The sequence below is a fragment of the Trachurus trachurus genome (genome assembly GCF_905171665.1).
Source record: "Trachurus trachurus genome assembly, chromosome: 21".
Taxonomy (NCBI): Eukaryota; Metazoa; Chordata; class Actinopteri; order Carangiformes; family Carangidae; genus Trachurus; species Trachurus trachurus.
Genome location: NC_139899.1, coordinates 28412058 through 28428587, shown reverse-complemented (window position 1 = coordinate 28428587; position 16530 = coordinate 28412058). Strand labels below are relative to the sequence as shown.

Here is a 16530-nt window from a genome sequence, read left to right as displayed (position 1 = left end):
ATGTTTTAAATGCCATTCTTACATTGACTGTAGAATTCAAAATGTTTTCAAAAATTCAGTTTTTGAGATTAAATTCTGATATTTGCCAAACTTCATCAACCATGACTCCAAAAAAATGTCATTTTTTTTCAAGAAGATTGAGAATGTATTCAGCAAGAATTGGATGCTATATGTTTACAGTACTGTTTACAGTCAAACGTTTTCATGCACTGTAAGCTCAATTTTTGATAAATCAAAAATCTGTATGGATTGTTTGTGTAGGACAGTCTGAAGATGCTCTCCAGCAAGTTTGGTATCAATTGAGCAAAAACTGTGGGAGGAGATAGGTTTAATACGTTTTACAGTTTTTGAAAAAAAGTGATAGACTTGATAATAATAATAAATAAATAATAAACTGGACCTTTGGTGATTTTTCCGTGTAATGGCGAACAATACTGGTGCATAAATCCTTGACAGACCAGACTAGACCATCTCATATCAGTACAGCCTTTCATCAACAGAGGCTACACCATGTGTAAGTACACCAGAAATCTGCCAACAAATGTCAAAATTTACAAACTTCACAGGTTGGAAGCACATTACACTAATCATAAAAAAAATTAGTTGTTTTAGATCGTCGTAGATATCGTAAGTTAGTATCAATTATTACATTTAATATCTTAAAGGAGCATTATCGCAAATACAGCAGTAATAGCATAAAATAAGCTGAAATATGCAAAAGATAGGTCGGGGGGAGCCATAACTAAATTTACAAAAAAAATCGCCAACAGTGTAGTGTCCGTGGGGCAAATGCAGCATTTGTCTTTGTTATGATCCAAGCCGGCCCGGCGCTTGCTGCGTTCAATTGCACTCGGAACTCGCAAATCCGACCCCCGAACCGGACAAATATGCAGGGGTGGAAAGAGTACCAAAAAAATCTACTCAAGTAAAAGTACTGTTACCTTGATGAAATTTTACTCAAGTAAAAGTAAAAGTACTGGTGTAAAAATCTACTCAAGTAAAAGTAAAAAGTAGTTCATTTAAAATTTACTCAGAGTAAAAGTTACTTAGTTCCTTTTTTTTGGGGGGGGGGGGGCTTAAAGGCCAGAGATTGGCCTAACATTCTCCGTGCATGTCTCTGTGTTTCAAATTATTTGTCCCTTCTCCATCGATACACTGGTCTCCATCATCTTTTAGCTCCTGTGGCACCAACTTGATTCTGACCTGACACTGCAGTTGTCCAGAGCCAATCAGATGGACAGTTGCAGTTACTGGCCTAAGGTTGTCACGATCATGATCATGATACTCAATACCAGTTTCAATACGGATAAAAAAAGAAAAGAAAAATCTCTCTCCCTCTTTCACTCACACACACCTGTTTTTTTTTACTGTCTTTCCTGTCTGCTCTCAAGGAAGGGGGGGTGGGGGGGTATTTTACTGTAGGTTCTCTCTCTCTCTCTCACTCACACACACACACACACTTGCCTCTTTACTGTAACTGCTCTGAAGCAGCGGGCTGCTTGTCTGTTCCTCTGAGCATGGCCATGGATCTGACTGGGCTCCTACTAGGGATGGAGTGATTTTCGATCGGATCGTCTATCGGCGATCGAAGGGACGATCGTGATTTTTTTCCCAAATGGCGATCTTTAAGGCGATCTTTAATTAATTTACTGCCATAAGATGTTAAAGAAATAATCTCTAGAACCTGCGCTCTACTGTGTACTTGAAAAATGTTTCGTGGAGCAACATGTCTGCATACAGAGCCCTTGGATCTGTGCAACAGAGGAGTGAATATTAAACTCTTAATTCCTGATCTTTTTTTTCCCTTCTCACTTTTTTTCGGAGGTGCATGCCGCGGACGCAGGCTGTGCGGGGTGGGGCGGGTCATTAAAAAAACTGATGAAGAAGTCCAGAGTGTGTTATCAGGGGTGCGCTGATGTTGACGAGAAAGCCGGCGGAGGTGTGAGGGAACCGGTGAGACGGCGGCTGGACGCATCAGCAGAGCGGGGTTGAAGCAGAGAGCAGAGCGGGGAGAGGGAGAGGCGGCGACCGCGGCGGCTGCTGCACGCGCTGCACTGTGACTCTCCCACTCCTCACGAGCCCCACACTGACAAGCTACGGGCAACACAGCGCCTCTGTCTGCCCTTTCAAAGTAAAAAAAGCCCGCTGTCTGACGTTTAATAGCGGCGGGGATGGTTGTGAAAATAGATGCGGTGGTGTGGGGCGGGTCAAAATACTTCATAGATGCGCGCGTCATGCATGCGCGCTTGTCTGTGTGTGGACGACAATAACGGAGAGTGAGCGCTATGCGGAGATGAATGAACGGAACTATATAGCAAGTTTTTTTTTTTTTTTTTTAAAGCGCCCCCCCCCCCCCCCCCCCCCCGGCGATTGGATCGCCTATCGGCGATCGACAGTGTCCACGATATATATAGGGACGATTTCCCATCCCTAGCTCCTACATTTAACTCAAAGGACCACCGGTCCGGCCTTCAGCCCCGGTGTGTCTAGTCATTTAATCTGGCAGGGTCAGCGGTCCCGTTACCGAACACAGCCGGACATGTTCATGAGTTCATTAAAAAAAAAAACCCGGGCGCCCCGGACAGGACGTGAGAAGTGGACATGTCCGGGCAAAAGAGGACGTTTGGTCACTGTAAACGCAGCCGAATAGATGGACATGCCTGATAACGTTGTCTTTAATCATTAACGTCAGCTTTTAACCGCTAGCTGTGGCTAATGGCTAATATTAAGAGGTCAACATAGCGACGAGCCCTGTTATGCACAAACTCACGTAGCGGTGGGGGGGTTGGGGGGGATGTACCTAGAGAGAGAGGCGGCAGCGGCGTAGCTACTTTTGACAACCCACACAGACGCAGTGCAAGTTATATATTTTTTACTTTGTAACGGAAGCTATTTAAAATGTAACTAAGTAAATTTCTTCCAACAATATGTACTCAAGTAAAAGTAAAAGTACTGATTTTAAAAATTACTCAAAAAAGTACAAGTACACAAAAAAGCTACTTAATTACAGTAACTTGAGTAAATGTAACTCGTTACTTTCCACCCCTGCAAATATGCAACAGTAAATTGTAATGTAGCAGTGTTAGGCTGCTTACAGTCACTGAATCGCTCGGTAGAACACTTTGTCTCCACGTCCCTGTGTCTTTCTTCAGCTGTCCTCTCAGCGTTATTAAGGAGGAGGAAGTTGCAGTTGCTGTTGTTGTCGTTGTTGTGGTTGTGCGCAACGTAGAGCTGCCGCTTCCACTAGCGAGTTTTCTTTTTCCCGCGATTGCACGTTCATTCAGCCTGGTGAGGGAGGAGGAGGAGGAGGAGGAGGAGGAGGAGGAGGGGGGGGGGACTAAGCGCGGCTGCTCTCTCGCTCTGACAGCTGCCCACTTGTTTATATCTGATAAGCTCCGCCTGGCTCCATCTAGTGGCCGAATTAAGAATTTGGATTTGCGATAATGCTCCTTTAAGTCTTTCAGTAAATACTTTTGATTGGTCTTGTCTATAATTCACAACAGTCTGCTCTTCACCCCAAAAAGTTTTAACGATTTAATCAACACTTTAGTGAACAATCCCTAAAATGTTCTGATGTGCAGTGTGGGGGAACAGCTCTCCATTCCGAAACACCTCCGCTCCGAAACCCCCCCACTCCGAAACACCGCTGTTCCGAATCCCCCCTGTAGCTGTCCATGGTGCTGAACCGTTTGACGTTGAACTTACACTTGTTTGTGAAACGTGCACTGCTCAGAGGCTGGGCAGATCTGTCCCACTTGCTTTCTCAATAAATGGCAACACTTAATTTTCTATCAAATGTCCCGTCATTCCGACCATTCTTGCCTCGTGTGGTTGGAATGACGCAATTTTTTTTCTTTTTTTAAACATCCTGCCTTTCTGACAATTCCTTTAGTAGCGTATTTTCTTCCCCCAAAGATTTTGCACTGGTTGGGCTTAGGCAATGATGAAAGGAGTTGGTTAAGTTTAGTAAAAAGACCAGGTAGAGGCTAGATAGGCTAGATAAAGAGAGTCCAGATAAGTAGGAGGGAGTCACCTGTTGAGTAACGCACATTTCCCTATATTGAAAGCCTTGTCGGAATGGTGGGACGTTCGCATATCGGAATAGCGGTATGTCGGAGTGGTGGGATGTCGGAATGGCAGCATGTAACCAAACGTGAGCCCTCAGCCGTGAGTGACACAACATTTATTTCCGCTGCCGGCCTACACGCTCGCTGCTGAGCTCAACTGAACTGAGAAAAGAACGAACCAGGTCAGGAAGTTATTCCATTCAGTTCGTTCACTCAATTTGTTCCTTTGAATTAAAGTTCGACTAAATACAACACCAGAAGACACGACGACCCTGAAGGAGACGCTGGAGATATCTGTGAATCTCATTAGGGGTTCAGCAACACAAGCTGAACTCCATTAGGTGTATTTGCTGTTTTATTATGGTTATTTGCGATGGTTAGGCTGGATACACAAGGGACAATTTTCTTCAGATTACCTTCAATGGAAAATACCCACCCACCCAGTGTGCGTGTGTGTGTTCAGAGGACTATAATGTAAAAAAAAAAAAAAAAAACTATTAAAACTTCACTCCAGCCTTAACTCTTTCGCGACCATTGACGAGTAAACTCGTCACAGCCTGCCGAACGTTCACGACCATTGACGAGTAAACTCGTCAAAACCGTTTTTTTACAGATTACGATAATAGACACTCTGAGGTACCCTGTGTGTGAATATGGTAGTCCTCTGATATGTAAAACTGTTTTAAACTAAAATCAAAACATAATGTTTTTTATAAACTGTGTGATCTTGGTTTTGTTTGAGTAATCGTTCTCCTTGAATGCTGCTCTGGGGACAGCGTGCAGCGCTGTGCGGCTGTCGGCTACAGTGTTGCGACTTTCTCGCTGAATCTGGCGACTTTCCATCCCTCTTTTGACAAAAGCGACCGACGACAAATCTGGCGAGTTTTTCCGGTGCTGTTACAAACGTTTCTGGTTTGGAGACTCGGATCTGAAAGCCCGTTATCACGGCTGTTTTCACGGTGCAGCGGAGCGGGCGCTGAGCAGCGGGGGCTGTGACCGGCCGCCCCCCGCCCCAGAGCACTCATCGCCGGCCAGTCACACAGCAGTGTCACGGAGCTGCTGCGCTGCGGCCAGAGACCCACACCGCTGCACCGCTGCTCTCCACGCTGCCACACCCCCCAGATTTACCTACAAATATATTTATTTAGCCGTAGAAATGATTTGGGAGACATGCCACACCGCAGGGTACCGGTAAAATGAGCAGATTGCCACTTGACACAAAAGTGCGTTTTTCTCTGAAACTAGAGCGGGAGCTCCGTTTTTGGAGAAACCCAGCTCTCTTCTCCTCCTTCGTACTCACGAACGAAACGGCGGAAAAACTCGCCGTTTTTCGAGAAGCACGTTGTAAAGTCACTCTTCAACCAAGTGAAGACCGTTTGTTTCTAGGTGACGTACATAGTTCGGTTCGACGTGAGATAAAAGGTAAACAAATAGCCAAAAACACGTGGTCCTGAGCGGATGTGCTGAAGAATTAGTGTGGTCGCGAATGAGTTAAGGGCCCATCCTGGATGCAGAACCTCAGGATCCACTCGCTGCAGCAACAGCTCAAGTAGTTAGGCATACATAGGGATGCTATTGCATGACCAGCCACCCAACATCTGGTGATTGTGTCCTGCCCACATCGGGTGCTTTTTCCAACCATGACAGGCAGAGTTTAACCTTTAATTAATAGAAACAGATCATCCCAAAACACCCCACACCAATATCCACAATCATGCCTATACATTTTTCATTCCTTACCAGTTTCCTTCAGTAACACACCAACCCAAAGGCAGTCTGAGTGTGTGGCATTTGGCTTCATGGGCTAACAAGACAATGTTTCTATAGTGAGTTTGTCTGAAAGCCCCTTTGTCCACTGAAGATTTTCTTTATTGTCATTTAGCAGAATCATCAAAGATGCAGAGCAGAACAAAATTGCGACCATGGCTCTATAGAAACAGGCTACAAAGTGCTCAATAAATACAGGGACTCAATAAATACCTATCTATATCTGTATCTATATCTATATACAGTATATAAATAAAGGATAAAATGATCAAGTTATTTCACAATATTTTACAGACAAGGAATAAAGCAAGGGGAGATTATTGCAGAGATGAATGTTTAAGCTTTAATAAAACGTTGGCTTGTTGAATCCTGTTGTTTTAGGGGAATCAAAAAGCATAACTGAAGTAACTGCGGCTTTTGAATAGCTGACTAATACGTTCAGTTGTATTATGCAACATTTTTAAAGCTATACATAAAATGTTCATATGACAAAACTCCTACACCATTTGAAAAAAAAAGAAGAAAAAAAAAAAAGGAAAATTCTGTGTGGAGGTTGTGACCCTGACCCTCAGTAAGCAACTCAAAACTCTATAGGCTTCTATATCGCTTGCTGGGTCAGGGCTTTGACAACAACAATAGAGTGGCACACAGTCTTTGTCTCTGTCCAGGTATAAATGTAACTTGTTCACAGAGGGAGGACATCAGTTCAGAAACAGCTCTCTCAGAGATCTGCTAAACCACCGCAGTCAACATGGGCAAGGTAGGAAGAAAAATTAAAAAAAAAAAAATGTATATATATATATATAATTATTTTGCCTACAGAAATGTAATCAAGATTTTGATCACTAAAACCATTACATGTTTGTTTTTTTCCAGGTCATCTTCTACGAGGACAGGAACTTCCAGGGTCGCTCCTATGAGTGCATGAGCGACTGCGCCGACATGTCCTCCTACCTGAGCAGGTGCCACTCCTGCAGGGTTGAGAGCGGCTGCTTCATGGTCTACGACCGCCCCAACTACATGGGAAACCAGTACTTCATGAGGAGGGGCGAGTACGCCGACTACCAGAACATGATGGGAATGACCGGTGGCATCAGGTCTTGCCGTATGATCCCCATGGTATGTATTAATCACAAATAATAATTTATCTTTGGAAAAATGCAACAACAACAACAACAAAAAAATCCTAATACTAATCATTTTGTGTTATTCACGTAAAACAGTACAGAGGTCAGTTCAGGATGAGGATCTACGAGAGGGAGAACTTCGGTGGTCAGATGCATGAGCTGATGGAGGACTGCGACTCCATCCAGGAGCGTTACCGCATGAACGACTGCATGTCCTGCCACGTGATGGACGGCCACTGGCTGATGTACGAGCAGCCCCACTACAGAGGCAGGATGATGTACGTGAGGCCCGGCGAGTACAGGAGCTTCAGGGAGATGGGAATGAGCGGCATGAGGTTCATGAGCATGAGGCGCATCATGGACATGTGCTAATTGTACAGTTCAATCTCAATAAATGATGTAACTTTCTAACATCTGGTGTCATCTGGTGTCATTATGAATATGTTACCAGCTGCAACAATACAAGTGTGGTAATGTTTTCAGCTTGTGAGGCTGTGTTTGTGTCTCGCAACAGAGTACTCATGGGTGTACAGTAACAGTTAGCATAATAGTCTCTATTTCAGTTTTATTTCTGCATCAAACCAAACATTTGTCCCACAACTCATGGGTCTACAGGACAAAGCTTAACATAAAACACTTTAATCTAAAAATACAACAAGATATCTTCTTATGGTATCATGGATGAAAGCTGAAACAAAGATACTGATCATAATATTATACTTACACACCGGTAGGGTGTGTACCATTCAGTCTTTGTAGTTAACATAATCCCCTCTATCTGACATTACTATCTCACTATGCTTATCACAATTAGGCCGACCAATGTCAAAAAATGACATAGGCTGATGATAGTTACAAATGTATTTCAAATTTATTACGTAAAAAAAATTGCCTTCCTGACAGTCTCAAGGTAAACTTGAGCAAGTGTCAGTGCGACACTTATTGGCCGGGAGGAATTAAACTTGTAGCTAACACCTTTAACTAATTTAAGACATTCTGATGGGCTTGACAATGACTTCCTATGTACCTCATACCAATAGCCGGCATTGGGGGTCGCCAAATAAGTTACTACCAAGTAGACTGCGTGTGAGATTCATTTCAAGCCATTTAGCTACAGTCCGTTCACACATCTATTCTTGACTTGGGACCAAGTAGAGCTTTAATATCTCTATGCTTGAAATGGCAGAGTCTGGAAGTCCTGCAGCTGGTTCAAAGCCCCGGCAAACGGTGCACTATTTGTCCCAGCTGAGTGACTGGAGAAGGGCCAAAACTAGAGTCGGTCAAGCCTTTGCTCAATGGACTCAGCTGAAGGATTTCCATGGGATCAAAACACACGCCAAAGTGGCGACTTTTCTCCTAGATCAGTACAGCTAACTTGCTTAACTTGCTAGCTACCTAACGTTAGCTATCTTACCTATCTAGAAAACATTTAAGCTACCAAACGTTTTGACAAAGAGGTCTATCACTGCAAGCCCCTATGAAAATGTAACCTTTTTGAAAGTAGCCTATTTCCCATGTGCTGTTAAACAGAGCAAAGATTTTTACCAGCTTTTTCAAACATCATAGCTTTATTTTGGATGCTTGCACATTGCACACGGAAACTGATATACATTCCACAAAAGACAAAAACTACCAGGGTCAAAATTATGAGCCCCCCTGATGCTAATGGTCTGTTGTGTATCCTTTTTGCTGGATAACAGCCTCCAGTTGTTTGTTTTAGTTTTCAATAAGTCTCTGACACGTCTCCTGTAGAATCCCAGCCCATTTTCTTTGGGAAATCTCTCAAGCTTCTCGAGATTTGATGGCCTTCTGGCATGGACCTTGGTCTGCAGTTCGCCAAACAGATTTTCAATGGGATTCAAGTCAGGGCTTTATGTAGGCCAGTCAGTAACATTCACTTTTATCCTCTGGAGTTAGTTCTTCAGAGAAATTGACCAATAGGAGCCATGCACTCCACATGGCTCCAATTGGTCAATTTCTCTCTTGTACCCTCCATCCAATCCCCTTGACTCCCCTGCTCCTCCTCGTCCTGAGACGTCCCGCCTTGTCCCCACCCCCTTCCACTTTTGAATCTCCAAGTGGTTCCGCTCTGAGCAGCTCAGCCACAGACACATTGAATCCATGAATTCACCGCCTGCTTGCCCCACCGGTTTAAAGGTAGGGTCTGGAGTTTTGTTCGTTCCAGTTTGTAAACAAAACATTGAAACTCGGCCCCTCCTCTCGGGCTAAGCTGCCCCAGACAGCAGTCAGGACCGCAGTCCAAATGAAGCGCTTGAGCCTTGGGCCGATAGCCGACCATTCGCCAACCACGGGAGCCGCCATGTCATGTTGTTATGCCGTTGTAGTGAGCTGGGATGGGGATTAGCGGATGTTACCGCTAGCCGAAGTTAGCATCAAGCTAGCTCACTACTGCAGTCACCACGACTGCAGACAGTCACCACCACACAGGACTAAGCCCATAGGTGATGATTAAATGGATTTCATTTTCTAATGTTTATTTTTGGGTTGAAAGAAAGCACAGGTCTGCCACTGCAAGCCCCAAGGCTGGTAGGCTGCGTGGCCCAGCACAGGGCGCTGGTGTGTGGGTGAGAGAAGCAGGGAGACTCGGGCTCTGGAGCTCAGCTCAGCGGAGCTGCAGTGTGCAGCAGTTTCCCAAACGCGACCCTGTTCAGGCTGCAGCGGCAGTACCATTCATCCCATTAGCCATTTTCTATCATTTCAATGAGTTTAGAAACACTATTTTAAGGTCGAAAAACTACATAGTGGGGCTTGAAAAGACAACGAGGAAGAGGAGATGCGACAAAACAAAAGTAAACATCGGGTCATCTTTTGAGTGATAGAGAGAAAGCTCCGCCAAAATATGAGCCTGAGAAGCGAAGTTTTTGTTGAACAGGTAATGTTTGGTTTTTATTGTGGAAGATGTGACTGTGAATCCGACATTGTTACTCTGCATTCAAAGCTGGCGCCGTGTTTGGTTTCTGCTGGCAGGCTTGTTGCTCTGCTGTGCAGTAGGGGGTGTGTCGTTAGGAGGCTCGGAGGGGAGGGACATACGAGCTCGGAGGGGAGGGGTGTGTGTGTGTGTGTCGGGGGGTGCTATTTTCAAATCATTCTCACCGTCTTTCAAATCGTAGACCATAGTTTTAACAGCACTTGAAAAAGTGTCATTTTCATAGGGGGGCTAATCATTTCATCCTCAACTGTAGGCTACATGCCACACACTATTTCAGTCATACACAAAATAAGGTCTAAACTTCCAGCACTTACTTCGTATATTACAGAATGACTGAAATAGTGCGTTATGGCATGTATCTAGCTAGCTAGCTAACTAACATTTGCTAATGCTTGCGATGATAGACCTCTTTGTTTGTCAAGCTGGTGCATGCTTTGAATGAATGAACCTGGCAACCGACTGCTGGAATTATTTTTCTGTTGCTGCAATTCCTATGTTGAGACACTAGATGGTGATATTCTGCGCATTCTCCATTGACTCAACATATTTGACCTTTAATGGTGTTTGTTGCCTTCCTTAATTGGCTTTTTTGAACATTTCTTCTTCTTTTAATTTTTTACTGTTTTAATCAAATCAACATACAGTAGCCTACACCACACAGCAGACAAAAGAGGGAAAAAAACAAAACTAAATTAATTAACTATTTATTCCTATTTTATTATATTTCTACTCAATAAACTCTATTATATTATTTTCCTACCTGCAGGTGGTTCATTTGACTTTCTTTTCTTATCTTTTTCTAAAACAATAAATCAATCAATCAATAAAATGCTAACACAATAATAAGAAGAAGATCAACACATTCTGCTGTATCGATAAAAATCTGAAAATAATGATGATGATGATGATGATGATGATGATGATGATGATGATGATGATGATGGTGCAAAAGAATAGGGTGATGAAGAGGACGATGAACAAAAGCATAACCAAAAATTAAACAGATCAGCTAGCGCTAATGGTTTCTTTTCTGTTTCTGCAATTTATATTTTCATTCAAAAAATGTTTTCACCCAATACTGAATGTTCAAGATCACAAGGAGAGGATGACTTAATAAAGTGCATTTATTGCTAAAAACATGTATCTTTACACTACATTAGCATTTCATCCACACAGTGTGCATGGTTCAATGCTGAACTTGGCTTTGAGAAAAATTTCACTAAGGCATCATGGTAGTGAAGCTTTGCCACATGAGGACCATTTATTGAGATCTTCATGCAGGCCCCCAAGTGCACCCCCTGCAGCCTGTTTCTGAGGTCTGTTTTCACCTGCCAAAAGTGTTTCCGGGACCCCTGACAATGGGACAGGAATGACGCCTGCTGGTGTAACGGATGTGCACTCACTCCACCCAAAAAGGACGTGCTAACCAACCTGCTAAGTGGTTGTCAACCTCTTGGCGAAGAGGTTAGCATCATCGCCTCCGGTGCGGGAGGTCGTTGGATCGAACCCCACCTAGGGCAGGCCGTGAGAAACACAACGCAGAGGGCCAGATATGACATCGGCTACACTGGGACCCCCAACGCTGAAACAGGAATGGCGGCTGCCGGGACCCAAAACGCTGGAACAGGAGTAGCACCCAAGGGTGGCTGCAGCTTGGCTGGAGAGGGGATTGGAGGTGGCTGCAGCCCGGGACATGGCACCGTAGGAAGCTGCAGCCAGGGAGGTGGTGCCAGAGAAAGCTGAAGCTCTGAGGAGGGCACTAGGGGATGCTGCAGCACTAGAGTCATCCAGACTGGCGACAGGGACCGCCAATGGGGCTCGGGGACAGGAGTCAGCCGGACCAGTGACAGGGCACGGGAAAAAGGAGCCAGCCAGACCGCCAACAAGGTTCAGGGAGCAGGAGTTGGCCCAACAGACATTGAGGCACAGGGAGTAGGCATCAACCGTAGCAGGCGTCAGCCATTGGGCAGCAGGGGCCTCAGGTACTGGGCTGATGAGTGCCGCACAGCAGGTAGGGGACATGGAGTGTGCAGCACGGCCAGAGAAGGGACTAGAGGCAGCTGCGGCTCAGCTGGTGGGGGACGTGAAGGCTGCAGCCCAGGAAGAGGTTGCAGCAGAGCAGGGACAGGAAGGTGACTTGCAGACTTACTGCTAGAAGGTCGGGACGAGGATTGTTCTGCCTTGCAGGCCTGTTGAATAGAGCGAGATCCCCAGAAAGGGTTGGTCTCTCCTGAGTATAAGTTGGTTGCTGGGGACAAGGGTGAGACTGGGGCTGCTGCCGGCGGCAAGAGGAGCCCTTCCTGGAGGGGCCTTTTCGAAGGCAAGGCCAAGGCTGATGACTCCTTTGCAGTAGTCTTCTTTGCAAGGTATGCAAAATACTCAAAAAGAGTCATCATACAGGGTCCATTGTTGGTCTGATCATACTGTCTGGTGGTGAGGAGATTGGACCCAAAAACCCCAAAAGGGTTTAGTTCATTCACAACCCTTGCAGGGGGACCACTGGCACACAGGGAAGGACATGGGAAGAAACAACGACGATCAGATAAAGACAAAGGGAGACACTGAGGCTAAATACACAAGGGAACAGGAAACAGGAACACAACAGGGAACAAAAGACACAGACCATGACACAAAGGAAAACAGCAACATATAACACCTAAAAAATTGGTAAAGGACGTTTGTCGAGTCTGTGATGCGACTACAAACATGGGTTGGTTAAACAGGTGAAGCCTGACTACACTTTGTGCTCTGGAGGAGACAACAGGTTCAACAGTCAAAACCACAGAAGACATAATACATGTCTGTGATTCCTGCAGAACTTTACTAAAACAATATCGCAGACTGACCTGTGAAGTGAAAAAGATTGTCACATTGGTCAAGTCAATGGCACTTACCAATGTTGCAGCTAGAGTCAAAAAAAAGGTGCCAAATCAGCTCCCACCAATGGTGATCGTGTAAGAAAATGAGACAAGAAAGAACTGACAGAAAAACAGGCCACTGAAGCCAGCAGGGTCATGCATAGTCTAAGGTCCTGGGCCTTGGCCAGTTGGTACATCAGCGCTGACTGCAGGCACGCAAACAGTATACTGTTAGGGAAGGCAATAACTGCTCCGGTATGGAGAACTTTGGCATTATCCACCTGGAAGTTGCCCACTACGATGAGTCCAGCAGCACAGATCCAGCCTGTGGAGAGACTCATGAGCATATCGGAAGAGCACAATCACCATAACCATGAATGAGCCTGTGCTGCAAATAAGGCTGAAGAAGCAGCTATGAGGGGGAAGAGTACCACATTTAGGGATTAGAGGTCTGCAAATACAGCTAGCTCCTCAACCCATGATTGGTTGTACAACCAGATACCCACAGGGCAGACATACTGGTTGTACACAGCCATGGCGTACACAACCAATATCCCATGGTCAAATTCACGGGAGTAAATTTGATTTGCGTCCGGTATGAATGCACCATAACAGGCAGTATCATCCGCAGAGACATCTTCCAGTACCTTGAACAGTCTTTTTCTACTTTATCCTATTCGGCCAGCCGAGTGATACGCTCAAATAGGACTAGCATACCCAAATACGTCCTTTATTTTCAAACTGTTATTTATTTTTTTCAACCTTTATTTAATTTAAGAATCATTGAGAGCAAGCCCTCATTTTCAATGATGTCCAGAGTACAAGATAAACATTTACAACACACAATACAAATAAGACAACAACACAGCACAAGTTAAAGAAAGAACACAGAACAGTTCCATCCATTAAAAGCAGTTACATTCATCGACAGAGTAGTTTGTTATCATAGTTTTAAACTAACCCAGAGAGTGTTAGTTGTAAATTCCAGGTGGATGCTACAGAAAAACTAAAAGCAGTTCTTCCAATTTTGAGTGTCAACCAGTTACGTGAGCGAGTTGATAATGAGATTGATTTAGCAAGGAGGTAATATACAATGGCATTTTTCCAATTAAAGCTTTATTTTAAAAAAAAAGCCAATGCCATTATTTCTGTCGCCCTTTTAATTTCACTAAGGTCCAAGATGTTTTACCCATACACTAAAATTTAGCAACTTCCCCTGACAATCTTAAAGACAACCACAGAATAGATACAGTATTTCACAAACAATAAAGACAACTTAGAATTAATCAGGTTTTAGCTACACTTATTTGATTATTGACTCAGGTCTTATCTGATATAAATGTGACTTCCTGACTAAATGAAAAATTTGAACATGGATATACATTTCTAATAAATGTTGTAATGTTGCTAAAATGTCATACACTGTAAAACTAAATCTGTGTTAATCTGCTATATCTAGTGCAGACGTGAAATACAGGTAGCTGAAGTACCAGTCAAGAATGAAAATTAAATACAAAATAGAGAACACCAATATAGTAATAAAGCCTTTGGAAAATGACTGTAAATTGCCAATCTTTTTTTGTGAGTGTTTAGCCAGATACGTTGTAATGGATGGTACAGATGTATATCATATACTGGCAGGTCAGGCTATTGTGTTTACACAAAAGACACTGGTGTCTTTAACTTGTCCACTTGTCAAGCGGAGGGCCATACAGTGTGTTTGGAAATGTATGAAACAGACAATTGTTTGTTATTCTGTATTGTGACGCGTTCATTGTATTTACTTACCTATGGAAAAATCCATTCTAAAGTCTTCTAGGGGACCCAGTCACATGGAAATATCACAAATGCCCCTCAGCCCTCTATAGGCCTCTATACCATGTTGCTGGCTCAGGGCTTTACACAATGGGAGCCACAGATTCTTTGCGTTTGGTCAGGTATAAAAGTAACGGTTAACACAGAACGGACATCAGTGTTGAGCAACGCAGTTCTCCAAACAACCACCGCAACCATGACCATGGGCAAGGTAAGCACCCTCACCTCACCAGCTGTTTTAATTATTACAAATTATATCAACATTATTTTTACTTAAATTCCTGTGCCTTGCATTGTTTTCCCTCTTTTTCAGATCATCTTCTACGAGGACAGGAACTTCCAGGGTCGTTCCTATGAGTGCATGAGCGACTGCTCTGACATGTCCTCCTACCTGAGCAGGTGCCACTCCTGCAGGGTTGAGAGCGGCTGCTTCATGGTCTACGACCGCCCCAACTACATGGGAAACCAGTACTTCATGAGGAGGGGCGAGTATGCCGACTACATGAGCATGATGGGAATGAGGGACTGCATCAGGTCTTGCCGTCATATCCCCATGGTAAACATGAATTAAAATACTTTTTTATAGAAATTCTAGATGCACATTTAATTTAAGTTGTATTCTCAAATTAATCATTGTGTCTTATTCTCTTAAAACAGCACAGAGGTCAGTTCAGGATGAAGATCTACGAGAGGGAGAACTTCGGTGGTCAGATGCACGAGCTGAACGAGGACTGTGACAACATCATGGACCGTTACCGCATGAACGACTGCATGTCCTGCAACGTGATGGACGGCCACTGGCTGATGTACGAGCAGCCCAACTACAGAGGCAAGATGATGTACCTGAGGCCCGGCGAGTACAGGAGCTTCAGGGACATGGGCATGAGCGGCACCAGGTTCCAGAGCATGAGGCGCATCACCGACATGTAAAAAAAAATCTGTTGTACAGTATGTCTAACTAAGATGAAACAATAAAAGTTTTTAACTAAATATTTCTGCCCCTTGCTTCTTTTCACTCAAAAAATTGTGAGAGGTATCAGCCACCTGTATACCTGGCAAAAACAAACATTAAAGATGTGAAACTTTACAGAAAAATAAACAGGACACGTTTATGCAAAATAAATCCCTGGAATATCACATTCAGTCATTCTTTTCATTTTAAAATTTTCTTTAAAAGCAGACTTTATTGTGAGAATAAAATTCACTCTAAAGGTGAAAAACATATTCATAACAAAAGGGGAGTTGGGGAATTGGCCGAGGATAGTTGATTTCAATACTATAAATCAATATCACCACGGATATATCCTAAAATTAACATAAAGTTCTGGAGTCAACAATGTGAAACATAGGTACATGATTATAATGTGTTTAATGTGGGTGTTTGAAGGAAGATAACGTATCAGGACGACCACGGAACAGATCGCATGAGAGTTCACAGGAATATTCGTGATCCCTAAAGGATGAGCCCATTGGTTTTCATGACCCTTTGACCTTTACTGAGGGGCCATTGTCACAGTTCAAAATTGCACCTCACCATCTCATTGTCCAGCCTATGAATCCAAACGCTTTTGTTTGACCCTGACCTTCACTGACCTTTTCTATGGCACCACCATCAGTCCACAAGAAATATTAAAATCTATCTGGCCAACAAATGTACTGTAAATTCATCCAACTCTTTCTCATTTTACTTTAAAACATGTCTTATTCTTTTTTCTTTTTACCCCCCTTTTTTTTTTTAACAAGGCACTGATGTTTCTTATAGCACCAGCTTCAGAAACAACTGGAAGAAACATCAATACATTATTGTTTCACGCAGACTTTGAGCATCTTCAGGAGCTGCTGGACTTGTGTTGGAACTAAAAACAAAGATGTTTAAACTTGATGTAGCTGAAGTACATTTTTAAATCCTCTATGTAGTATTTACTCTTACAGTATTAAGCTACCCA

At 43.7% G+C, this 16530-nt stretch overlaps 2 protein-coding genes across 2 annotated transcripts; both read left to right on the top strand.

The window, feature by feature from the left end:
* Positions 1-6692: 6692 nt before the first annotated feature.
* Positions 6693-7333, top strand: LOC311004818 (gamma-crystallin M3-like; the record flags this gene model as incomplete). Its single annotated transcript, XM_083996987.1, has 2 exons — positions 6693-6953; positions 7058-7333. The coding sequence occupies 2 exons, from the start codon at positions 6693-6695 to the stop codon at positions 7331-7333; spliced, it is 537 nt and encodes a 178-aa protein (XP_083853113.1).
* Positions 7334-14780: 7447 nt separating this feature from the next.
* On the top strand, positions 14781-15514 carry LOC311004821 (gamma-crystallin M3-like; the record flags this gene model as incomplete). The annotated part of the gene is made up of 3 exons (XM_083996990.1): positions 14781-14795; positions 14898-15140; positions 15242-15514. The coding sequence occupies 3 exons, from the start codon at positions 14781-14783 to the stop codon at positions 15512-15514; spliced, it is 531 nt and encodes a 176-aa protein (XP_083853116.1).
* Between the last annotated feature and the right edge of the window lie 1016 nt (positions 15515-16530).